General features: G+C 45.0%; 1 protein-coding gene across 9 annotated transcripts in view; it reads left to right on the forward strand.

The window, feature by feature from the left end:
* Positions 1-27,683, forward strand: part of RELCH (RAB11 binding and LisH domain, coiled-coil and HEAT repeat containing) — an 878,561-nt gene that overhangs the window by 460,512 nt on the left and 390,366 nt on the right. For all 9 annotated transcript variants that reach the window (XM_078687764.1, XM_078687757.1, XM_078687759.1 and 6 more), the window contains one exon: positions 6,942-7,106. In XM_078687764.1, the coding sequence (XP_078543890.1) occupies positions 6,942-7,106 (165 nt within the window). The remainder of the gene's footprint in view (positions 1-6,941; positions 7,107-27,683) is intronic.

Below are 27,683 nucleotides of genomic sequence, written 5' to 3' on the forward strand. Positions count from 1 at the left end.
GCTCGTAGACCCGATGGCGGGTTTGCAACAGTTTCGCCTGAGCCTTTTCCAAGGCCAGCATCTTATATTCCGCTTGTTTCAGACGAAGTCGAGCGGCGGTCTCCTCAGACGGGTTAGTGTTGAGGGCAGATTCTAGGGTAAGCAAGTCCGATTCAGTCTGAAGCAGTAGTTCGGCTTGCTTGCGTTGATAGCCCAATTTGAGAGCTAGTGCCCTCCCTTTGATAACAGCCTTATATGCCTCCCAGATCGTAACGGCCGATTGGACCGAACGAAGGTTTTCAGCAAAATAAAATTCAGTGTGTTCTAGCAAACTGTCTCGAATGTCAGGAATTTTCATGAGCCATAGGTTGATGACTATGGGACCCCTGGTTACCTGCCGATGGTAAGTGAGTTGAACTGTAAGAGGAGAGTGATCCGAGATACCTCGGGGGAGTCCCCTTGGGTCGCAAAAGAGGCCAACATCCGACGCCTAGCAAAAGAGGTAGTCAATACTGGACATACTATTATGGGCGTTGGAATAGTGCGTGTAATAAGGAGTATCAGGGTATGACGTCCGCCAACGGTCTTCCAACCCCATTGCATGCGCAAAGTCCATAAGGTCCGAATTCTGTTTATGGGAGCCCCGTTGGGGGTGCCTATCTACAGTGTCGTCCATAGTCATGTTAAAGTCTCCGCCAATAACTAGTGTGCTCTGGGGGAGGTTGAACAACAGTTGTGTTAGGGTCATCAGGGCGTCCTTACTCAGTGTTGGCGGAATATAGGCCGAGATTATGTTCAGGCGCCGCCCTCCCCATGTGGCCTCAGCCACTGCAATGCGGCCCAGGGGGTCAGCCCACGTCTTTGTACAGGTAAGTGGAAGGTTCTTCTTCACCAGGATACCGGTGCCACGGGAGCCAGAGGTGAAACCAGCGTGCACCAGTTTGTTTTTTAACCCCCCCTTGATGGATTGCCCGACATGTGTTGCCCATTAAGTCTATCTCCTGGAGGAGCACTAGATCGGGTGCATGGCGTTTGAGGTATTGCAACACCACTCCTCTCTTGATTGTGCTACCCAGGCCATTGACATTCCATGTCATGAGGGTGAGCGCCCTAATATGTGATTGCGTCATGGTGGATTGTGTAGTAAAGGTCGGGGGAGTAGGATAGCCGCGAGAAGCCAGGCCAGTCGGGAACTAGGACCAACATCCTCAAAGGATAAAATGGCAACTGAGGCCGGACGGCGGCGTCGACCATGCCCATAGGAATGACAAAAAGAGACTCTGCTGTAAACAAAAAATGCAATAACCAACAAAACCAATACAAAACCTCCTAGAACCCCGCATCCCTCGCCGTCCAACCCCCTGCCCTGCCCCCCTGTCCGCGGACAAACAAAACAAAGTCCACAAAAGAAGATGAACCCCCTTCCTCCCTCCAACTCGCCCCCCCCACCCTGCTTCCCTGCCCGCAGATTTAAAACTATCTACGCCCCAACAAGGCAGAGTGCCTGTCGCCCACCCAACTATAATAGGGGTGCTTGAAGAGCCTGTCCGGCCCTCGCCTTAAACTGTCATCAAACATACTGAAAACCTATATTCATATCAAAACATTCTAAGTGTACATTTGAACTTGGAAATGAGCCAACGGCTCCTCTGGTACCATCAGTCAAATCAGTTACAACGTAGCGAATATCACAACATTAAGGGGGAAACATCTAGAAGCAGCCCGCAGCCCATCAGTATGAATAGAGTCCAGGGGAGCCAGCGCACACCACACCACACCCTTCTGAACAGTCCCACCAATAGTCAAGGGAGTGCAATCATCTTGCTGTTCCGCAGGAGCACTGTCTGAGAAGAGATCCTGACTCTCCGGCCGGGAGTCCTGAGGCGAGCGATTCCCCGAGTGTCTACGATCTGTTTGGGATCTCCCCACCTGTCTCCAACCTTCCAGCCAATCCCACACCTCGCCAGGAGACATGAAAAACCAGGCCTTACCATCCGACTCCACACGAAGCTTTGTGGGGAACAGCATGGAGTATTTGATGTGCTTCTCCCTTAAGGCATTCTTCACCTCCAAAAAGCTGCGCCTCCGTGCCTGGACCTTCATCGTGAAATCCAGGAAGATTGTGATCCGAGCGTTCTCCAGAAGCAATGGTGGCCCAGATCTTGCCGCCTGGAGGATGGTGTCCCGGTCCCTGAAATTGAAGATCCTCGCGATGATAGGACGGGGAGGAGCCCCAGGTTTCGGTCTCCCCCCCCGGGACTCTGTGCGCCCGCTCAATAGAAAAGTAGTTGGAGATGTTTTTGGGCTGAAGGTGTTTTAATATCAGATCTTCTACAAAGAGGTCCGCAGCCGGCTCTTCCAATCTTTCTGGGACACCTAAAATACGGATGTTGTTCCTCCTTGCCCTCCCTTCATAATCGTCGAGGAGGTCACTCATTTGTTGCTGTTGCTTTTGGAGGAGGGCCACTTGCTGCTGGAGAGTAGACGTGTCGTCTATCAGGGCTGCTGTTTTGACTTCCACGTCTTTTACCTTGGTATCGATTTTACGGAGGTCCGCCCGTAATAATGTAACCTCAATATTTACTGAGTCAATGCGAGTCTCAAGGGAAGATCGGACACCCGCTATCGCCTCCATCACGACCTCCAGAGAGAGAGCTTTCGGGGGAGGCCCCGGAGACAAATATTTGGGATCTGCAGGAGGAACCGCCTCTTTGTTTTCACCCTTAGAACCCCAGGAGAGCTTGTTGATCTGCCGCTGGGTGGGTGGTTTAGATCCTCTATTCGCCGCCATTTTGATGGTGAGCACGCGTTTCCCAGCTCAGCCGTGCGGACAATGAGGAACGTGATGCAGAGAAAGCCAGCGTCTCAGTGCACTCGTGCCAGCCACCAGTTACTCTTACCGGTTGTTGAAATTGTCCCAAAGCGCCTACACACCAAGGGTGGCCAGCCCCTGGTTCCACAACAACAAGAACTTCCTTGTGAGCCCCTGCCCCTCAGACCCCCTCGCCAATTCGAGCACCTCGATATTCCAATAGGGCAGCCAATAACCAGGCTCTGTGGGGGCACCAAACAAGCAGGGATAAAGTCACGGGGGGGGAGGGGAGAAAGGCCGAGAGTATCTGGATCCAGTAGTCTCGCCTAATGGGCTGCCGCTGTGTGCCAGGTAGTCCAAGCCTCCGTCTACCAATAGTGAAAAGGCCTCGTGGGCTCACTCACCCCCACTCCGCAGCGCCAGGGCAGGCGCGCGATATGGCAGCAATCACAGCCCCCACCTGTAATCTTCAATGCGTGCCGCCCAGCCGTCAATGGTACGAGAGGCCTCCAACACCGAACTCCATTGGCATGAAGAACCCCCGCTTTCAGGTCCGTTGTGATCCCTGCACACCTCCGAGTTGGGGGGGGGGGTTGGGGCCGTCCAACCGTGAGTGCGGCGTAGGTCCAGGCCGTAGGAAACAAAACAGATAGCGCCCCCGATGTGTACAGGAACCGCCAGATCCCGGCACTCGGCTGTTCTGAAGGCCCAGAAGCTGGGGTATAGAGTAGGCGTCCTCCCGGGGATCACCGGCTGACCTCGCGCCCGCTCCGACGCGGCTGTAAAAGGTTTCCAGGGGCCGCAAAGTTCAACCCGCAGTCCCGGAGGAATCCCGGCACCACGATGACTGGGGTCTGGGGCCTCGTAGTCTATCCCGTCGGGCCCGCACCAGCCGGTCCACCGGGGAGCTCACTTGGCGCTGAGGCGAACTCCGATAGTCGCCGCCATTTACCCCTCAGCCGCAGGGGGAGTAGACTGAATTCGAACTCCTCCGGGTGTCTGCACAAGGCGCACGCAGTCAGATGCTGTACAGATTTACACCACCGGTCGTTGTATGGGATCCCCAAGCCAGAAGGGGATCACACTGCAGTTAAGCGGATCTGTGTACCGATCTTAATGCGAGGGCCGGGAGCCACGGAATCAAGTGGCCATAGCCTCCGTCTGCTAGCCACGCCCCGTCTTCTTCATAATTAAGTAAAAACAGGAATAGAAACCCATTTGCAGGGTTGGAACTTCCTCAATCGCTCCTTTTGCGAGCATGATTTCAATTCAAGGTTCTTCCCCTGGGCATCAAATTGGCGCCCAGAATATTTACAAAGTGCTTCGCGCCTGTTGCCGCAGACTTACCTGCTCAAGTTTACCAAGTATTCCCCTACTTGGATGACTGGCTGCAAATAAAGCGACCAGACCCACGAATGCTTGTTTTCAACTGTTCAGAAAGCTGGGGTTTACAGTGAACATTGCAAAGTCTTCATTCATTCCCAGCCAGATAACACCATTTCTGGAAGCCAGATTGGACGCAGTCTAATGCAAGGCATTTTTATTGGAAGAACCCCAGATCCATCCACGACAATTGGCTATGGCCATTTCAAAAAGAATGTCTGTTTCGGTAAGAAGATACAAATCAGTCCTAGGAATGTGCTGATCAGCAGTAGACCTTTGGCCAGACTCAAGATGAGACTTCTCCATCAGGAACATCAAAAATAATGGCTGCAAATGTTGGGATCCTTCTAAGACATTATTCGGGTTACCACGGCCATGACAATGGCAATGCAATGGTGGTACCACACCTCAAACCGTTCGAAAGGGCTCACTTTCCTGCAATAGATACCAGACTACATCCTGACAAAAGTAATTTCTACATATCCTAGTTAAAGACAGAGAACCAGAGTCTGCAAATATTTTCACCCGAACACCACCAATAGTCATCCAACACTCAGGCTGTTTTTACACATCTCTTCATTAATACTAAGACCAAATTGTTATGATCATTCATCACTAACTTGCTTCCACAAGCCATTATGCTCAGAAAATCGTCATCCTTGTCTTAATCATCATTCACACATTTCACCCTTACACTATTCTTCTTGCACAGATTTTCGAAATGGCCGATAATACAACAACTACTACACTTTTGTCTAGCTGCAGGACAACTCTTACTATATGCCAGATGGTTCTTGCTGTCACAATGATAACATCCAGCCTGTACCTTTTGTACTGTGAAACAAAACATTAGACTTCTTTTCACCACTCACAACCTGTTTAAGAGTCACAGCACATCCCCCCTGAGATTTCAGCCGTTGTGTACTATGGCCAAACCAACCTCTAAAGCAGAATCCCCACTGACCCAAAGACGTTCTTGGATAACAGGTTTACTAGCTTGTATGACAACTTGATGCCTAATCAAATTATCATGAATATGTCCAAATTTACAATCCATAGCATTTTTTTTATTCTCCTACGTATTCACCCACAGTTTCTTGTTTGTCTCATTTCCTCTGAAAACATTTTGTGATACAGACTTTCGGTGCAAAATAGTTATCCATATCAAGTGTAGCTGAATTACAAACATTTACATCTCCTGAAACCAATCCCTTAGGCATCTAATTGTACACTTTAAGCACCTGAGGGCCCAAAGATTGTAATAGGAGCCTTTTTTTCTGTTCAAATATTTGAATTGACTTATCCACTGCAGCAATGTAATTTAGGAAATACGTTTTCCACTCTGCTCATTTCAGCGTAGCTTTCAGGTCCTGATGGCCAAAAGTCCTGTGGCGGACTGATGCTACAACTGTGTGCTCATAGTGTGGCTAAATGGACTTGTTCAGCAATAGTACTAGTTCCCTGTCCACGCTTCACCAATAGCCTATGAGACACTCATGAATAATGCCTCTTGTATAGAGTGCAGTTTTAATAAACATGCAATGAAGGTAAAGAAACTTATGTTGCTGAACAGAGGTAGATAATTGTCCCTGCAAGACAAATTATCTCTGTAAAATACAATATCTGTGAGAAGAGTCCACATAAACCAGCATCCAAAGTCGTGCAGCTGACGAGAATTTGAGCTCATTAGTAACTATTCAGCGATTCCACAATCTGCTACCGCTTCCATTGGAACAACGACAGCCCTATTCAAAATTGGCCATCATGCAAGGTCCCATGGTGTGACTGCGAACAATGACGTCAACGCAATGATGAGAATGCTGATCCTTCGGGTGGAAACAGCTGTGCATCAAAGCGGAACAGAAGTGTGAAAGCGTGCAGCAACTGCCACCCAAAGAACCCCCAGGAGCGCGCACACTATTTCACATTACATTATGACAAAACCACAACATTTTGCCAAGAAGAGCCTCATAGCTTAATTAATACTATACCAGTAATCTTTTGCAAGACTCACTACCGCCCTGTATCTGTGTATATATACATATGCATGTGGTTTGATTTCGAAAGGAATACCTTGGCTTGTCATTATAATAATAAAACACCCAACTTTGAACTCTGCCAACAAAGAGCTGTGAAACAGCTACATATGTTTCTAAGCTCATTACCTCTCAAGCACGGTTTTCTCTAAACTGAATTCTAGTACCTCCATACAATCTCTTTGACACATAAAACATTTGATGTCTTCAACAAAGCCATAATTACTCCCTGTCCAAAAAATCACTTGGGTACCTGCCTCCTGCAATAAACTGTAGGCATACCCAATATTTATACTATGACAGCTGAATTTTTGTTAAGAATTTTCTTGTGGCATTTATCAACATTTTGAGACGGTTGCTTTGCTGCATATGCAGTGTTTTACTAAACTATTTAATGCTGATACTGCCATATCAGGGTAGAGGGTACCATTTTTACATTATTTACACTCTTGGCTATCTTGCTGGTTGTCCTAACTGACTTGAACAGCTATAGACTGACCATACGGATTCTCGCAAACTTAGAATGTCGGTTTTTGGAGTACGTTTTGAGAGTGTATTATTCCAGTATAGTCACATACTGTTGAATTTCATGTGTAAATCGCGAGTCAGTGAAAACACTTATGACTTCAAACATCTCTGTCTGTAATGGTCTTGTGATATTGTCTAAAACATTATATTTATATGAGTAAGCAGTAAAGTATATTTTCTCATGTGCTTGCCTGTGTTCGCAGGGATTTGAACTGCTGGTGACAGCTCTTGGAGATCCTTCAGAGAGAGTAGTTAGTGCGACACATCAAGTATTTCTACCTGCCTATGCTGCATGGACCACGGAGCTGGGGAATCTCCAGTCTCATCTTATTCCTACATTGCTAAGCAAAATAGAAAAACTGCTTGTGGTAGGTAATTGACTTTTAACACAAACAAACTAAAGTAAATGGAGTGCCCTGTTTTCAGTGTTTTTGAGAATTCCAGTGGACGTTTCCAGCATTTTGGCAGCTTAAATAAGTTAGTGTTTATCTGTGTGTGTATGCTTTTAGATACCGTAAAATGTGTGGGGACAGTGTTTTCCAACTGATTACAGAGAATGTTGTGTATATTGCTCTGCATGGATAACCTGCATATTTTGCTTACTTTATTGACCATGCATTAGAAAGTTAACATGAGGTTTTATTTTCTTTGTCTGTTTTTCTCACCCTCCTTCTTTATTTTCCTTTGCTTTCACTTGCCATAACTCTACTTCACTTACTTTGTCATGTTCCTGTTTCATGTAACTTACTTCTCACACCTTCCTGTTTGTCTGATTTTTCATCAGTCAGACCAGTTCTGCCCTATATCTCTGGTGTGCAAGTGTGTGCAAGTTTAAAGGGGCCATCGGGTGAATGATGTAACAATAGATATAACAACCCCAGCTGTCCTCAGATAACCTAAAATTATGGTCTACCTACTGTTGGTAATTGTTGGAGATGCAGGACTAGCCAAACTGCTGTGTTTTTTTATCTACACTGGTTTGCCCCTTTATGATACATTCACAGATACTTTAGGCTGGAGCACAGCATACAAAAGGTTTATGGTGGGCAGGTAACATATCATCCTGCTACTCTTTTAATCTCCTTTTAACCATACCTTAATACACTACCAAATGTAAGAGAGAACACTGCAATTATAAACCCACTGGTTGTATTCCAGCTCAGTTGATCTACCACCTACCAAAGGATTCTTCCCTTTATGGCCAAGGCCAAGTGTGACAAATGAGAACCATACTAGACACAAAGTTGGCTGCTTCCTGAGCTTTGCCCCTAGACCTGTGCTCCACATCAGGTCTGCCAGTTTGGTAGTGTGCAGTGCAGTGACCCCCCGCTAATTATTGCAGTGTCTTCAGGGCTGGGCTGAAGGCACATAAGATCCAGAGTGCACTTGCTCCCATCACTAATAGGAATCCGGTAGTCGCTGAGGACATTCAGGTGCTTCCCTATCTTCAAATTGCCTAGATCATGATGAGGACATCATGAGTTATGGAGGCCCCTATGAATTCCACTCTGGTAGAGCTGAATGTTGAGGGAGCTTTCGTCAGTGGCGACATTGGTAGCACTGAGTTGTGTGGAGAACTATGGTCATACAATTGAAGGTAGAGTAGTGCAGTCAAGCTCTGTTCCTTCATGGTGTGATAAGTGGCCCCACATCAGCCCTAGCGGTGGGATTGCTTAGTTTAGTTGGAGGTGATTACTGAAGGAAATATGTATACTGAAGATTATAAGCAGCACCTAATGGTGAGTAAGTGAGATTTATTTTCACCAAGGACCCCAGCAACAGGAAAATCACAAAGAGAAAACTAAGGGCAGCCTCAGCTATATGGGAGTATCTCTCAGGCAAGAGTGTGCCCTCATCATGTCTATCGTGAGAGATGGGATGGGCATCTTGAGGAGTGTCCAGAAACAAAAGTAACTGTGTTAAGAGGATGTATTTTTTAGGGGACATGAAAAACGACATTGCAGTCGTGGCACATTAGGTTGAAGCCAGGGACCATCAAGTATCAGAAATTGAAAGGTTGCAAGAAAACCTTTCTCTCTAATCTTGAGTTTGTGATAAAAATATTGGAAACTGTAGGCAAGACCATGAGTATCTGACAGAAATGTAATATCAGAGGTGCATTGATTTTTGCACAGCGTAATCTTTGAAGAAGGCTTCAAATCTTCTGTACCCACGAACCTTCCCTGGATGAAAATCCGCCAGAGATAAGTGCTGGCTATGGGATAGGTGAAGCTTAAAATGTTAAACTAAGCTGGCAAGAGAGAGTTGATTGTGGGTGGCTCCGAAGTGAACATCTTCCTGGATCCGAGCCTTGTAAAGCTATGACTGACATTCAGATCATATTGAGAGTAGTTGGGGGATATTGTTTTTGTGTTCTAACCCTGAAGCTGCCACAGAGCTTCTTGATTTCAGGAAAAAGATGAAAATATCTCTCTGAATAAGGTAACCTAGACATTGAGAAATTAGGCTTTTGGATGTGAGAGCCTGTCTGATGTGGTTTATCATTTGAAAGCCTGAGATGCATGTACTCAGTTGTTAACACAGAGATGTGCCCAATTGACATGTTGGCCTGTGCATCATAGTCATTTTATATTTCATTTGAAATGGGTGTCTCTGTTTACCGCAACTTCCCACTTCAAGCCCCTCCAACTGGATATTTATTCTGGCATGCCGGAGGTGATGTACTTATTGGATTATGCAAAATATTATAATGTTTGAAGTTCTTTGACTTATTGAGAAGTTGATGTTCTGAGCTATATTTTATGATTGTAATAGGTATTTCTGTTTCAATGGTCTGCTACTGTTGTGCATATCTTTTTACCAAAAATATTTAAATAATGTGACAAATGAAGAATCCCATTTTGAAAAGATGAAGAGTAATATAGAAAGATGGACAGAGACAGCTGAACACCTAACAAATGGCATACTATTCCAGAGAGGAGAAGAGTGACAGAAACATGTCTTGTTCTGAGTGAAGAAAGCAGGAGATTTTTAAGTTAAACCCCAGCACAGGCTAGAGCACCATTCTGTCTGCGAAGACAATTACATATGGTTCCTGACCATGAGGACTTGAGCCACTTTTGTAATCCTTGGCTTATATTGTGATCATAAGAAAATGTTTCTTCATTGCAAACCAATTACAGTTCTCCAGTATTGTATCTTTTATAGATTCACATGCTTGAATCTTCCCTGTCATCATGGTGGGCAGACGTTTGGATGTTCTAAAATGATAACTGGTTACAGAATACTATTGAATTTCATGGGGAATTAAGTGTAAAGCTTGGTCCTGCTATTTTACTGTCACTGTGGGACTCCAACCATGACAACGGGGAAGATTCAAGCATGTGAATGTATAAAATATATCGATACTGAAGAACCACAGTGTACAGGTAAGTAACTTGTTTTTTCCATGCTATACCAGTCCGCTTTCCTAGTTCTTTCTTCATCCGATTGCATTTCTGCTCTCAGTAGCTTTCTCTTGGAATATCAACAAGCCATTGTTGAAAACATCAGAGGAAGAGGGTGTTCGTTGTCTGGTTTCTGATTCTAGCGATCTTAATAACCTATATATCTCCGAAATCATCTTGGAGATTAAAGCTCATGCTTGTTTCTCTAGGTTTGATCCCAACTACTTAAAGAGGGTTCGATTTATGGTGATACAGGAAGCCAGGTCCATTCGGAAAGACTTGGGCAAAACATTTATCTTTGATTAAAATCACTGATATGTTTCTGTTTATAGAAACAATGCTTTTCTGTATATTTTTCACTATTCCGTTTATCGGCAATGGCATACTCTAGGTGTGAAAACTATTGGTCAATTATTTTCAGCTGGCACAATTCGTTCTTTTTCTGACTTTGTCTCTCCCAGCCAAAAGCTTTTTTAAATATCTCCAGATACAGGATTTTCTTTCTAAATCGGAAGGCAATCTGTATTCCCAAGGAACATAATTTATTGGACTTAATCTGCAAAAATGTTGATTCGATTAATATCAGGAAATATACACCTGCTTTAATCAGCTCCAGGAGCATGATTTGGAGGTATTGGCTACAAAATGGTCCAATTTGAGGTAGATGACCTAATGATGGCTCAGGCTTTTACAGTATCTTCTACTCCTTCAATATCTGCCAGGCTAAAGCTACAGCAATACAAGACTATTGCATTGCTGCATTATACACCTGAGCGACTGGTAAAGTTGGTGGGGATGCAGCTGGTCGGTATCAGCTGTCCTAGGTGTGGGTAGGCAGCAGCAAATATTATCCATACGTTTGCAAGTTGCCCTCAAATTCAAGTCTCTTGCAGAAGTTTGCCAGTGGCTCTCTCATAAACTCTGGATTCAGGTGGAATTTGATAGTTTGATTATTATTGTCTCTATAGAATTGAAGACATCTTGGAGCAATAGGCCAGCTCTACATTTTTTATCATTATTGTTAGGATTTTTTCACACTTGATTGGAGAAACAAGCTTCTGCCCACCTGTGACACCTGGTTGGTCACAATGCGGTTCACTTCTGAACTAGAGTATCCTACATTCAAAACTAAAGAGAATAGGGGATACAGAAGGCTGCTTAATACCTAGATATGGTGTAATTACTTCATATATATTGGTCCTTCTGAATGGTGGCTTATAACTATTATGGGGTTTTGTTTTCTATATTTTTTTTGTTTTCGGTCATGTAAATTTAATGCCCTGCTTTTTTTTTTAGTGTCAAATTACTCTGTTATTCTATGTAACACCTTGATACGTGTGTTCCGCTTGAGGCTTATGTTGATCCTTCCTTAATAAAAAACTTTATTTAAAAAAAGAGAAGACTTCAGCTCACCCAGAATTGGACAATGAACATCTGCTTCAGGTAGAAGATTCAATGCCGACTCAGACCAACTCGACACCGATATTGGCTTTAGATCCGGTTCCTTCTGCGGCATCATCTCCAAAGCCCCAGTCAGGTTCCCAGTACTCTGACTTCCTGACTCTGGGGGTGAATCCATCAGCCCTTTCAAATGCTATGTTTAGTATGTTCACTAAGGCCAGAGTCTCTACTGGTTCACTGGCCAGCCCCATTGGTCCTTTATCCTACACTACAGGAGGGATGCCAACGGCGTTTCAACCAACGCTAATATATATATATATATATATATATATATATATATATATATATATATATATTATTTATCTGTACGGAGGAGACCCCCCCCCCCCCCCCACTTACCATAAATGCGTGGTAAAGATATTCGTTATAAAGACTTATACGTGGTAAACGCGTGCATGGTAAAATGAATGCATGTTACGGGCACACCATGGTAAAAACGTTGTTGTTAAGGCTGTTTCTAGCCCGGAAGATAGGTCCAAGCTTTAGTAGACCCTGCTCAAGCTTTCACCCCAAACCTCTCAGATAATCAAAGAGGATATTTCTCTGAACTTATTACAGATGGCCAAGCTGCTGCATGCTAAGCCATCCAGTTAGGCACTGATGCAGCAGGTTTAGTGGACGAATGTATGAACACATTATTTTCCCTTCGTAACCATGCTTTGTTTAGGAACTCTGACTTCTTTCAAGATGTTCAGCCCACCTTAATGGACCTTCCCTTTATTGGTTCTCTCCTTTTTGGTGCTAAGGTTTATTCGCTCTTGAAAGGTTCAAAGACACCAAGACAATAGCCATATCACTGGGTCCTAAAGCTCAGGTGAAAGACGATAATTCAGAAGGTTTCAAGGATTTAGTTGTGGGTTCTTCTTTTGAGACAGACAGCAATACAACCTGCAGCAACAACAACTGCAGCAGCAGCAATATGCGAACCCGCTCTACAAGCAGCATAGAGGCTATGGTCATGGAAGACAGTAAGCTGTACCCATCCCTTCTTCCTTTTCCCCAGTCACAACAGGAAGGCAGCCCTAGTTCCGATCTACTGGAGCACACTCTGCCATTTGAAAGATGGGTGCTCTCCTTGCTACAAAAATGGAAATCCATCACTACCGACCATTGGGTCTTAGAAATTGTTGAAAGGGGGTACACCCAAGCATTCTAAACATCGCCCCTGCACCCCCCACTTGGAGTCTCTCCCACTGGAACATATGCAAATTCTCCAACAATAACTTTAATCCCTCCTACTCAGGCATGCAGTGGAATTGGTTCCTCTGGAGGACAGGGGCAGGGATACTATTCCAGATATTTCCTGATTCCCAAAAAGGACAGTGGTCTTCGTCCGCTCCTAGACTTCATTAATTTGAACTGGTTCTTGAAAAAGAAAACATTCAAAATGCTGTCCCTAGCCCAGGTTCTGCTTTTGCTGAATGCAGAAGTATGTCTATCTGCATGATGCCTATTTCCACATTCCTGTCTTGCAGTCACACAGGAATTATCTCCATTTCACTGTAAGATCCAAACACTGTCAGTTTGCAGTCTTTCCATATGGCACCACTTCCACTCCATGAAGCTTCACGAAGGTGGTGGCAGTGGTAGCAGCTCACCTCAGAGGGAAGAGTGTTTCCATACTCCTTTACCTGGATGGCAGGTTGTTCAAAGCCAGAACTCCATAATTGGTGACTTCACTTGCAAGAGCCAACTCGGCTATTATACGACCTTTGCTTTTCAGTGAACAAGCTCAAATCTCCATTGCCCTCTCAGCACATACTGTTCAAAGGGGCAGCATTAGTTACCACATTGAATCAAACCTTACCTCCACCTCAGAAGATTCAAGACATTCAGACTATGATTTTAATATTTCTGTAGGAAGGGATCATTCCAGTCCTCAGTGACACGTGAGGGTCCCCCACTGGTGCCTCCACAGACAGTGGTTCAGCACAACGGAGATCATCAAGCATGCATCAAGATCTCAAGGGACACTGCAGAGGATCTACAGTGGTAGAGCGTGAATGACAATCTTTATCAATGGAGACAGTTTCTACATCCTCCACCGGTGGCCGCAGTGATTGCGGTTGCCTCCTCTTTCGGGTGGGGAGCTCATCTGGAGGAATTGGAATTAAGAGGACTCTGGTCTCCAGAAGAACAGGGGTTACACATCAATCTACTGGAATTGAGGGTGATGCATCTGGCGTACAAAGCCTTCCTCCCTTCCCTTCACGGTCTATCTGTCCATATGTTAACAGGCAATAAGACCACAATGTGGTATATCAACAAACAGGGCGGAGTAGGGTTGTCTCATCGCTGCAGAGAACTCTGTGACTTTGGTCATGGGCCCTGAACAATCAGATTTACGTGATAGCAAATCACCTGGCCAGAGCGCTCAAAGTACGATCCGACAGCCTCAGCCGGTGTCCTCTAGCTGACCAGGACCGGCGTCTTCCTCAGAGGTATCCCAGTACATCTTCCAATAGTGGGAGGATTCCTCATATAGATCTATTTGTCACTCACGTAAACTCTCATTGCCCATACTTTTGTGCCCTTCAGAATGCGATGCAGGGAGCTTTGGGAGACTCATTTCCCTTCAAGTGAACTGCTCCACTCCATTATATACCCCCACGCTTAATTCCTCGAGTGAGGGGGAAGATTTACCTACACTTGGCCCAAGTAATTCTAATTGCTTTGAGGGTGTGGTATGCAAACCATATTCACCTCTACCTGTGCCCTCCGCTCCATCTCCCTCACAGGGAAGACATCCTGCCTCAATCACAAGGGCAGGTTCTACTCCCCAACCTACGGAGCCTCCACCTACAAGGAACCTAAATGTATTCACTTTACCCCTGAAGTGGTAGACATAATTCTCTCCTCTGGAAACCTTTTCACCAAGACTGTTTATTCTAAAAGGTGGGCCAGGTTTGTCAAATGGTGTGCTGAAAAATCCCTGGATCCCCTCAAGGCTAATTGTCTGATATTCTCTGTTTTGCCCTCTATTTAGTCCAGCAGGGCTGTTCAGTGGCAACAGTTAAAGATTATTTGTCACCCTTAATGGATTTTCTGTGTTTGCCTGTTCGCCACTTTCGTTTAACTTCTCCCATTGTCTTACAATTCCTAAAGAGTCTCACAACCAGGTACCCACTCGCTCTCTTTGACGCAATAGGACGTTAATTTGGTTCTTACATAAAACTTAATGTGCTCCCCTTTGGAACCCCTACGGTTGTCATCTGCGGCGGTTGTCTTTCAAGATAATTTTCCTGATTATCATCACGTCAGCTTGGCCTATCAGCTAAATACAGGCTTAAAGTGTTAAACCAGCTTTCACGACTTTCCTTCCTTCACTTTTGCGAAACACTGCTGTTTAGATTCTGAAGTAGAAGGGATGACCTCTTTGTTTACTCAGTTCTTCTGGACTTCTTCCTCTAGTAAGCTGTGCTCCCATCTACAAGTGTGGTCTTGCTTGGGGATTCTATTCGAAAGGTGAAGTAGGCAGGTAGATGTATCCATCAGAAGAACAAGTCCTTGAGAAACGCTTTTTCTGCTGGATACAATGTTTATCTGAAGATTACTCACCAATCACCCTCCTCCCCATAGCATGGTTTCTTTACCAAGAGTTATTTTATAGTTTAAGGTTATATTGCATATATGACCTGACTATACATCTGATTTCCTATACTTGTGTACAACAGATGAAAACTGCTTCTAGTTAAGTTACATTATTATCATCTGTTAGCCTTGGAGATGCGATAAAAGATGGATGAAAACTGATGTCAGCACACTGATGGAGGTGCGTTATGGCTCTAGTGATGTCACTATGTGCTGTGTTTGGTATCGAAGTGGACCCAGCGCCCCCTGCTGGTGTCGGAGTGCCATTGGGGAAAGGTTTCTGGATCCAGACTGGCGCCTGGGATATTCAAAAGATGGGGAATCAGCAGGTAGATATTTATTGCACCAGAAAAGGTGTTACAGCAGGTAAGTAACTTGTTCATCTAGGACAACAGAACTGCCAAGTTTACCACAATTTGATATCTGGCTGCTAAAATCACATTCATTGTGAGAAGCAGAAGCCAGTAATGCAAGGTGCTATACATTTGATACAAAAGTTGGGTCTTCACTGATGTGGGATCAGCTGTTGTTAATAAAAGCCAAAGAATTGCTATCACTGAGAGCGTGTCACAACACACAGGAATTAAATATGTTCACATTGTAGTACAAAAAGACAAAACTTACCTGGCAGTGCCCATCAAGGGGAAATCATCTTGCTGTACAACAGTCATGCAATACAAGGATGTAATAATGTGCTGTATTGTTTTGCTTAACTCTGTGCAATACCTGCTTGCCTATGAAGCCTATCTCAGAACAGCTAGACAGGCAATGCAAACAGATGACAGGACATGGCTGATGTAGTGCATATAATTCTGTTTCTCAATCTTGGTAGAAAACGCAAACAGCATATTAAGGTGCATGTCATTCCACACACCCAGTCCAGGGGCTCTTAGTCAGCTCATGTGAAATTTCTGCACACCAGTTTACTAAAGGTTAGAGCCATTCAGTTGTCACTTTAGGCCTTCCACACACAGTTGCACGATTGTTGTCCCAAAATAAAAATGGCCAACCCAACATCCATGTATTACATAAAACCCCTAGGAGGCCTGGAACGGTCCACCTAGTGGCTATTTCCACATGCATTAATCAAGCTGTAATTAAGTTTGTCCTTGCAGTGTCTTGATTCAAGTGTTTCATGATCTGTGTTTAACAATCATTTCCACCACTGACAAAGTAGCCTTATAGGAGCTCAGTGCTTTGATTGCAAGATGTACGAGCAGTTTGGGTACATACATGAAGTAGACAATAAGCGCTCTACCTTGAAGATGGCTTCTTTGTTTGTGACTGTGTGAAATCCAAGTCTTTCCAATCAAGATGCCTTACTTTTGCCTCTGTAAGGACTGATGTACTTTGGGCTGTCATTCCAAAGTTATTACAAACACTCCTATGTTCTTATATCCCCACAGTAGTCTTGGCTATTTTCTTTACAATCTCATAGAACCAGTCAAAGGAATTTTAACCATTGTGGTATGAAAATGTGCATGTAATTTTATGGAGATAATACCCAGCTGTTCACAACAGCTGTACAGTAAGTGTGACCTGTGACAAAACAAGGTATAACTAAATGGATTTTGCGTGTGTTACACTTTGCTACAGTAAAGCAGAGAGACTGCTTACAAAGGAAGCAGCAGCACACTTTATCGGAGGAATGCCTAAGTGAATGCCCTCTTTGGAAGGGTTCCTATGCCAGAGATCTTTACAGCTGTGACCTTGAGGACATAAGATACCTACACTTATCAAGCATGCCTGGTCCTTCAGGCCAGAAATAAGCCCAAAGTTGTACTTCCTGATGCATTAAAATGAGCCTTTTCCTACCTTCCATATTTTAATGTACTGCTTGCTAGTAAAATTTGTGCATGTGAATCTATAAATGAACCTTAGCTGGAGAATACAAGACATTAACTTCAATTGCAATTTTATGTCAAGACAGGAGGCTAGCATTATGCATAACCTTTTGATGCAATACTTCTGAGCAGCAAAACCATTAAAAGCTTGTCAAATAGAACCTGAAAACATCACAATGTGAAAAAGAATGTTCAGTCCTTACATATACTGTCCATCCTTCATCTATCTCCTCTTTTGTTTGCTACTTCTGAGCAGATATGTATAGAAAGGATTTATAAGGAGTTGTGTTTGAGTTGTTTAATTGAAATATTTTGATTGGTTTATTTGTTTTTTGCCCATTTTATAGGTAATATTTTGCACGTGAAGAATGATGTAAGTGTTTTTGAGAATGACTGTAGTAGTAGGTTTGGCGTTCTTAATTTTAAAATTATGTGGATTCTTTTTGTGGATGACATTTCAAGAGGAAATTTGATTTTAGTAACAAACGAAAGTTATTTGGGCCAGAAAGCTGGTGACTTACTTTTTGATTTTTTTGAAATGGTGGCACAAGCGAATTCAAGGGCTGTTGGTTATTCAATTACAGCACTTGACGAGCTCTGGCTCGAGTGCAGTAGCGTGTGATGTTAGGAGGAGCGTGCAGCGTCTTTTGTTTTGCTACCGATCTGAGTCTTTTTTGTATAAGGGTCTATTTACTATGGAAATAGCCCTGATTGCGGGCAGGACAGCGAGAACGGACTTAGAGTCTTGTCGCATTGGGGCTATTTTTGAAGGTAAATATGACTCTCCTTTTGGTTTTCTTTATTTTCGAGAGTCGATAGGGATGCATGGCTTTTTTCACTTCAGCAAAGCGCTTGGTAACGCGTTCATTAACAAGGAACGGTCATCATCGCAGCGTTTTTCATGAGGGGAGTTAGGATTTGTGAAGTAAAAGAAAATTTGAGTTGATTATTTGGAAATAATATTAGGTTGTACAGTGTTTGTTGTATGTTTGGAAGGAAGGTATTAGAGACTGAGGTTTAAGAGTTTATAGAGAGAAGGATATTAAAAAAAATGTATTATTGTGTTGCATATATAAATAAAATGGATATGAATAAGAGTGAGGAAGAGAAAAGATGTTAAGAAATTTGTGGTTGAGGTTATTCTTGAATTGTTTAAACAGGTATTAGGAAAAAGAGAGCGTAAAGATATTGAAAAGGAGGAGTTTATTTCTGTGTATGATGAGGATGACACAAATAGGATACCTCGAGGAAAATGTTTCAGGAAAAAAAGACATGGATTATTCATCCAAAAATAGAGGGGGCACTAGTGACTCGCATAGCATTGTTGTCTGAAACAGCACACAAGGTGGTCAGTTTCACACAGAGAGATGAACGGTTCAGGGATGAATCAGATGTGAGACGAGACAGAGATAGTGAGGAGCTAGATACGTTTATTCTTGATTTGGAATATAAAGGTGGATTAGATGAGGAAGGAGATATGGGCAGTAAGCCAAAGATTAAAAATTCTTTGACATCGGTGGATACTTTTGGGTAAATATTGTTTGACCCTAAAAAAATAAGGCATCCCAGAGGCAAGGGTTGTTGGTCCATGGAACATGTAGCTGAGTATTTAATGGCAAGATTGCGTAAATCCTTGTCAAAGGAGGAACACAATATTATGAGGGCTGAGTGTTTGAGGCCCTTCATTGATGAAAAAGGGACCCTAACTCCATATATGGATCCTGATTTGTTAATGTACTTGTTCAAGTTGGGTAAGGATTCCAGTAAGGGGTTAGGAAAATCTCTCAAAATGTGTCAAGACAAATTATTAAATGTCTACGGACCCCTTGCAAAGATGTTTGATCCAGTGGAAGAGGCATTCCTTAAGGGTTCTGAGGCTGACTTAACCTTGTTAAGAGGATAGTGCCAGAGGCAATATTTTTTAGGGAATGCAAATGCAGGCCTTTTAGCAGAAAAAGACAAAACTTTTCTCATGTGGATTAATCCTAAATTTAGTGAACTAGCAAAAAGAGAGTCATCAGAAGATACAAAGGGATTACTTTTTGGAGATGGTGTGGTGAGGATTTTTAACGAAGTATGTTAAGACATTCACAAGTTTGGATAAAGCGCAGTATTCCATGCACAGATGGAAGTTTTTATGATGGGGCCTGTATGAGAGGGCACCCTATTGGTCGAGCAGGTTTCAGAGCCCAATAGTACACTACTTCAGGCCAGGGTTTTGGAACATACAGGGGAAATCCTGGCGGTGGACAATTCTAGCTGCAGAGAGGCCCACACTAAGGAAGAAGAGGGAATCAAGAAAGGGGACAATCCCTTAATCAGAGTCAGGTGCAAGGTAATTACGGTGACAAAATCTGATTCTATCCCTCCAAGTGAGGGAGGATGGTTGAGCTATTCCAATACTCAGTGGGAGTCTATCCGAAAGGATGCATGGGTTTTGCAGAAGATAGAGAGTTATCAAATAGAGTTGGACTTAGAGCCTTGCTATCTTTCAGAACCAAACAAGTTGGTGTTTCAGGAGGTGTGCAAATTGTGACTCAGCAAGAGGTAAGTCAGATGTTGGACATGAATGGTATTCAAAATGTTTCGGGGGAGGAAAAGGGGTGTGTAAGTGCCCTGTTTCTGGTAGAAAAGAAAGACAAGGGTTGAAGGCCAGTAATAAACTTATGAAATTTGAATCGGTATATGACATATCATCATTTCAAAATGGAAGGCATTCATTTGTTGAGGGATTAATTACTTGACAAGGATTGGATGGTGAAAATCTGAGCCAGTCGCTCACAGACTGAGGGCCCTCCACTGGTTACCGATGGAAAAAAGGATTGTTTAAATCAGTATGCCTGGCCTATAAGGTGCTTCATGGCTCGGGACCGCAGTTCTTGAGAACACACCTGAAATGGTATGTGCCGGCAAGAAGTTTGAGATCAGCTCACACAAAACATTTACAAGTTCCTACGTTGAAGCAGGTGAGGTGGGGAGGGAGAAGCTTTCTGTTGCGGACAGCCAAAACCTGGAACCTACTCCCTATCATGATAAAAAGCAGCCCTTCGTTTCTGTCTTTTAGAAAAGCTGTACAAACTTGGCTCTTCACCTGTTAAGTCAGCACACCTCCTTATCAGTAACCCTCTGTTCATCGGACTCTAGCGCCAAGACACCTCCGGGCAATCGCGAGCTTCATAAATTTATAAATCAAATCAAAAATGATTTCAAAGATGCATATTTCACAGTACCAATAGCTGAGGAAAGTCAAGGATTCTTACCTTTCAGGTGGCGAGGGCAGCTGTATCAGTTCCAAAGCCTTCCTATTGGTTTGTCAGCAGCTCCATGGTGCTTCACAGAAGTAAGGCGTCCAGTGGTAGGATTCTTCTTATCTTAATCTTATCTTCATGGGAATTTATAAAGCGTGCGGTCATCCAGAGGTTTCATGGCGCTAGTCAGGCAGATGTCACATCAAAGGGAGGTTACACAAGAACTTGCTCATACAGCCAGGTCTTAAGCAGTCTTCTGAACACCAGAAGATTGTTGCTCATCCGGATTGCTAATGGCAGTTTGTTCCATTATTTTGGGTCGAAGTAGGAGAACCTACGCCCTCCCTGGCATCTGAGCTTGAAAGTGGGGATAGACAGGAGCTGGAGATGGGCGAACCGTAGATTCGGAGAGGAGCGTGCGTAACTATTCAGCAGCTGATAAATTTGGGGCTACTGCCACACAGGGCTTTAAAGATTATACACCCTGACTTAAAGGCAATGCGTTGGGCAATAGGCAGCCAATGAAGTTTGTCCAACAGAGGTCTAGCAGATAGTCATCTGGGATGCTTGTGAATTAACCTAGCGGCCTGATTTTGTACCAGTTGGAGACGCTTGAGTAGGAAACCAAAACACAAAAGGGAGGTACCCTCTGAACCGATATGGGACAGGGTGAATACGTTTTTAAAAGAAAAAAGTCCCTGAGCTTGAGGATATCATTTTAGTCATAATGTATCCAACCTGAGGCGTCTGTGCCTCTTTTAACAAGATCTACGAGATGACCATACACACTAACATACACTATAATGTTTTACAAATTAATAGCTAAAACGTCAGTCTAGTTACTCTGAAACAGTGTCCTAGAAGCAAATCACATAAAAAAACTCAGTTGAGTACCAGAAAATTAAAATCATCAATTTATTTCTTAAAAAGATATATGCATAATACAGTCTACACAATACATGAAATTAGTACAAAATACAGTTAAAAAACCAAAAAGTCGACGCGGCGTTTCGGTGTCTTGAGTGGATATGTACACCTTCTTCAGGACGGTTTTTATTAAAATAAAATTCACTCGTGATTTGAGGAATTTTAGGTAACAAGTTTTCCCTTGAGGATATGGCTTCTTATTCCTTTAGCAGCATATCTTGCATAGTTTGGCAAAGAATTTATTACAATTTTTTCTTCACCTGAGTTCAAATATTGCAACACTCGTAAATAAAACGTTGTATCAGGGGTGACCACCGTATGGGATATGTAATTTTTTAAAAACAGGTACAAGTTTCCTTATTAATAAAGTGCTTACTGCAGTCCCGTCTTATATATGGGAAGGATGTTGATGTACCAAAGGAAGGGTCATGAGATATGCTTCCTTCCTTCTGCCGTTTGGCGGATATATCCGTCGTCACTATTGTGATCTGATTTAAAAACAGCGGCCTCCCTGTCACCGGTTCCTGATACAGCTTCTGGGATGCTTGTGAATTAACCTAGCGGCCTGATTTTGTACCAGTTGGAGACGCTTGAGTAGGCACAAAGGAAAGCCGAGGTAGATGGAATTGGAAAAGTCTAGGCAAGACAATACCAGGGCAATAACAACCTGAATCAGAGCAGAGTGGGTAAGCAAGTGGGCAATTTTCCTAATCCTGCGTAGCTGAAACAGGCAGGACGAAACCACTGTCCCCTCTTGGCCTCTGAGAGAGAGATCAGCGTTGATGATGACCCCAAGACTTTTTACAGATGAAGAGGGGGCAGGAGAGGGACCCAGTTCCACTGGCCAATAGTGAGGGCACCAGGAAAATTCGCTCTTACCAGGCAAGATTAGTTTGGTCTTGCCAGGGTTGAGTTTCAGATGGTTTAGGTCCATCCAGCTCTGGATGTGGAGCATAGTAGTTTGAAATTGAAAAATAGAATCAGAAGCACTATCCAGGGTAAAACCCAACTGGAGGTCATCCGCGTAGTTAAAAGTAGTAACCTTCATATTTTTTAGGGAATGAATCAGAGGCGGGAGATAAAGGTTGAACAGGAGTGGGGAAAGGGACGAGCCCTGTGGGACTCCGCATGAAGTCGCAAGCATAGAAGCAGTGAAGGAGGCGAGACGAATAGCTTGGGTTCTACCCTCAAGGAAGGATTTAATCCAGTTGTAGGCAGCGCCCAGAATGCCGGCCTGTTTGACAGGGTCCAACAAGATTTTCTGGTCGACCGTGTCGAAAGCGGCTGACTTTGGCTGACTTTGTCGGCATTGGCTCTCATAGTATCCAGCATAGCCAGAATCACAGCCTCAGTAGAGTGGGCAGGCCGAAAGCCTGCCTGGTACGGCTCTAAGTATTCTGTCTGTTCTATGAAGTTGGATAGGCTCTTAGTCACATGAGCCTCTAAGATCTTATGCGTAATCAAGAGAGAGAGGTAGGACCAGAAAGCTAGTCCATGTCCCCAGGTTTATATGCGGTTTAATCAAAATGAGACTAGCTCAAATTACTTTGTTTTACAAAAGTTATTTAGGGGAGGGGGAAGACTCTGGTGTGTTTTGTCACGGAGTGGGAACACCTTGCAGGTGTGTTCATAAAGCCCTCACCCACCAACCTAGTTGGTGGCATGCTTCATCATCGGGCCCACCCAGTAGCACCTAGCGTGCCCCGGGTGTGCTTCAACGCCTGACTACAGCGGAGCTGGTATATTGCTGAGTGTGCAGTGATGAAGGATAAGAGAGTGATGTTAAAACGGCTAGACGGTGGTCCCAGTACCCGAGGGTGAATTAGACTTTAATACCTGGGCCTCCGCCAGCGGTTAAAAATAAGGCAAGGGGATGTGAGAGGCGAGTTACGACCAGTCACATCCAGTGGGTCAACATGTTTCAGCCAGTGCCTTATGACTAGACTGGCTTTCTTCAGGACCTAAATAAAAAGGTGAGTGTAGGTAAACTAGTGGGAGTGTAGTTGAGACTATGTGTCTACACGCCCTAAAGTGTATCTATGTGTGAGAGGGGGATTCCCTTCTCAAGACCACCTGTACACATAACATTAATAGACAAAAGACAAAACACACATAGGGAAAAAGAGAGAGTCATTGGGATGTACAGAGTAGCGCACATCTGATTGCCGTCACTATAGCGAGTGCTGGTGGGCTATAGGCGGCTAGGGTGTGATGGTATTGGTGGTACCATCACAGTGAGAATCGCACTGGTAACTCGAGGGTGAAGTGATTAAAAGACGGAGAAAAACATGGTGCATTAGTGAAATGCGGCGCAAGATTGGACTCTTACGCTAGTTTTTGCTCAGTCAGACCTCAAGGTTGGGAGGTGGCAAGGGCTTGACCCTGGGGGGACAAACATTTACCATACTGATTAGGGAGACCTGTTAGGAAGAAAATAGCGCTTACCAGGAGTCGTGGTGGTTGTTTCTCATACTCACAGCATTTCTGGGCAGAGCCTGCTCTGGACCTGTAGTGCCTCCTTCGCATACCGGTGAAGAATGAGCGTTTTCCCTGCTCTTAAGTAGTCTGGGTAATTGGATAATTGAATGCACCTGTGGTTGGGGAGGCAATGGTGGAAAGACTCCGATGTCCGAGTCATGGTGCCTGGACATATGAGGTGCGCGCGCGCTGCAAGGTTCAATCGCGCTGGGAAGCATTGATTTGGGCGTGTCCCCGCTCGGGAGCCTCCTGGGAGCTAGCGTGTGTAGTTGCGCGCATGCGCGTGTAGTCCCGGGGCGAGGCATTGTTGTGAGCCTGTCTCCTTCGTGGTAATGCCTGGTGGGTAGCGCATGCAGTGCGCGCATGCGCGTGGGGACCGGAATGGTCTGCGCATGTGCGTGACGAGAATGCTGTTGGCCGCGCATGCGCGGTGCAGATTACTGCGAGTGTATGCGTTTTCCAGTCCAGAGTTAGGACATGGGGCATAATTAGTGTCTGGGTTGATCCTATGAGATCAGAGGGGGGGACAGTCCTTAATACCAACATGGGCAAGCGGCTGGGGATAGTCCTGGAACAGACCCAGGAACGTTAATTCATGATAAAATGTGTAGGTGCTGTTACACAAGGGGCATGGTCCCGGAAAAAGTCCTAGGAACATTAATTCATGATTGGATGCTGTTGCACAAGAGGCATGGTGGTCCACTAGTGGTGGGTCAGTGAGTTCCACGGAATGGCATCATTCAGACCCTGGGTGGCTGTGGAAAGGCGATATATCCAACGTTGTTCCGCATGTAGTAATTTGCGGTCATTGTCCATTGAGTCTTCAGGGATTTGTTCTATGACCGTCCAGGTGAGGTCATTAGGTGAGTGGCATTGAGAGATGAAGTGATTGGTCATTTTGCTTATGTTTTTCTTACATCGTATAGTGCTGCGATGTTCAGTTATTCTGGTTTTTATTTTCCGAGTGGTCATCCCAATGTACCGGAGCCCACATCTACATGTGATTAGGTAAACAAGATTGCGGGAATTGCAGTTGGTGTGACTGCGTTGGGTCCACACCCTGTTCGGTTCCAGGTCCAGAGTTTTGGTATGAGTGGTGAGGTGGCACACGCTGCAGTCATTGCAAGGATAGTGTCCACTGATTTTGGGGAGACCCCACATAGTAAGAAGGGTATTGGTGACAGTTGGATGTTGTAGTTTGGGACGGGTGCTGACCAGTCGGTCCTTAAGGTTGGAGTTTCGCTTGTATGCGAATCTGGGGGTATCCCATTCCCTCTGTCCTGAGTTGATTATTTTCCAGTGTTTTTTTATGATTTTCGACACTGCGTTGGATGCCGTATTGTAGGTTGTCACGCAGGTGATGGGTTGGGTGTCAAGGTCCTTGGTGACGGTCTCCAGGAGAGCTTCCCGGTTTTGGTTTCTGGCCCTCTTCTGGGTTTTGTTGATAATGGGCTTGGGATAACCCCGTTGTTCCAGCTTGTTGGCCAAATCCGCTGCCTGTTTTTTGTAGTCCGCGATGTTTGTGCAGTTCCTGCGTATACGTAGGAACTGTCCGTAAGGCAGGTTCTCTCTGAGAGGGCGGGGATGGAAGCTGGTGAAATCAAGCAACGAATTCCTTGCTGTTGGTTTATAGTACGTGGTAGTGGTCAGGATGCCATCTTTGACTGTGATGTCCAAGTCTAAGAAGGGGAGTTGGCTGTTACTGGCTGTGCTGGTAAACCTAAGGTAAGGGTCCCTGTTGTTTAGCCATGTCACATAACAACAGACACTAACCCATTCATCAACCATATCCTGAGCTGGCGCAGGTACATAGACGATGTCCTGATGGTCTGGCAGGGTTCCCACTCCGACCTGGAGAAATTCATGACATGGCTAAACAACAGGGACCCTTACCTTAGGTTTACCAGCACAGCCAGTAACAGCCAACTCCCCTTCTTAGACTTGGATATCACAGTCAAAGATGGCATCCTGACCACTACCACGTACTATAAACCAACAGCAAGGAATTCGTTGCTTGATTTCACCAGCTTCCATCCCCGCCCTCTCAGAGAGAACCTGCCTTACGGACAGTTCCTACGTATACGCAGGAACTGCACAAACATCGCGGACTACAAAAAACAGGCAGCGGATTTGGCCAACAAGCTGGAACAACGGGGTTATCCCAAGCCCATTATCAACAAAACCCAGAAGAGGGCCAGAAACCAAAACCGGGAAGCTCTCCTGGAGACCGTCACCAAGGACCTTGACACCCAACCCATCACCTGCGTGACAACCTACAATACGGCATCCAACGCAGTGTCGAAAATCATAAAAAAACACTGGAAAATAATCAACTCAGGACAGAGGGAATGGGATACCCCCAGATTCGCATACAAGCGAAACTCCAACCTTAAGGACCGACTGGTCAGCACCCGTCCCAAACTACAACATCCAACTGTCACCAATACCCTTCTTACTATGTGGGGTCTCCCCAAAATCAGTGGACACTATCCTTGCAATGACTGCAGCGTGTGCCACCTCACCACTCATACCAAAACTCTGGACCTGGAACCGAACAGGGTGTGGACCCAACGCAGTCACACCAACTGCAATTCCCGCAATCTTGTTTACCTAATCACATGTAGATGTGGGCTCCGGTACATTGGGATGACCACTCGGAAAATAAAAACCAGAATAACTGAACATCGCAGCACTATACGATGTAAGAAAAACATAAGCAAAATGACCAATCACTTCATCTCTCAAGGCCACTCACCTAATGACCTCACCTGGACGGTCATAGAACAAATCCCTGAAGACTCAATGGACAATGACCGCAAATTACTACATGCGGAACAACGTTGGATATATCGCCTTTCCACAGCCACCCAGGGTCTGAATGATGCCATTCCGTGGAACTCACTGACCCACCACTAGTGGACCACCATGCCTCTTGTGCAACAGCATCCAATCATGAATTAATGTTCCTAGGACTTTTTCCGGGACCATGCCCCTTGTGTAACAGCACCTACACATTTTATCATGAATTAACGTTCCTGGGTCTGTTCCAGGACTATCCCCAGCCGCTTGCCCATGTTGGTATTAAGGACTGTCCCCCCCTCTGATCTCATAGGATCAACCCAGACACTAATTATGCCCCATGTCCTAACTCTGGACTGGAAAACGCATACACTCGCAGTAATCTGCACCGCGCATGCGCGGCCAACAGCATTCTCGTCACGCACATGCGCAGACCATTCCGGTCCCCACGCGCATGCGCGCACTGCATGCGCTACCCACCAGGCATTACCACGAAGGAGACAGGCTCACAACAATGCCTCGCCCCGGGACTACACGCGCATGCGCGCAACTACACACGCTAGCTCCCAGGAGGCTCCCGAGCGGGGACACACCCAAATCAATGCTTCCCAGCGCGATTGAACCTTGCAGCGCGCGCGCACCTCATATGTCCAGGCACCATGACTCGGACATCGGAGTATTTCCACCATTGCCTCCCCAACCACAGGTGCATTCAATTATCCAATTACCCAGACTACTTAAGAGCAGGGAAAACGCTCATTCTTCACCGGTATGCGAAGGAGGCACTACAGGTCCAGAGCAGGCTCTGCCCAGAAATGCTGTGAGTATGAGAAACAACCACCACGACTCCTGGTAAGCGCTATTTTCTTCCTAACAGGTCTCCCTAATCAGTATGGTAAATGTTTGTCCCCCCAGGGTCAAGCCCTTGCCACCTCCCAACCTTGAGGTCTGACTGAGCAAAAACTAGCGTAAGAGTCCAATCTTGCGCCGCATTTCACTAATGCACCATGTTTTTCTCCGTCTTTTAATCACTTCACCCTCGAGTTACCAGTGCGATTCTCACTGTGATGGTACCACCAATACCATCACACCCTAGCCGCCTATAGCCCACCAGCACTCGCTATAGTGACGGCAATCAGATGTGCGCTACTCTGTACATCCCAATGACTCTCTCTTTTTCCCTATGTGTG

Source organism: Lissotriton helveticus, chromosome 4_1, assembly GCF_964261635.1.
Source record: "Lissotriton helveticus chromosome 4_1, aLisHel1.1, whole genome shotgun sequence".
Lineage (NCBI taxonomy): Eukaryota > Metazoa > Chordata > Amphibia > Caudata > Salamandridae > Lissotriton > Lissotriton helveticus.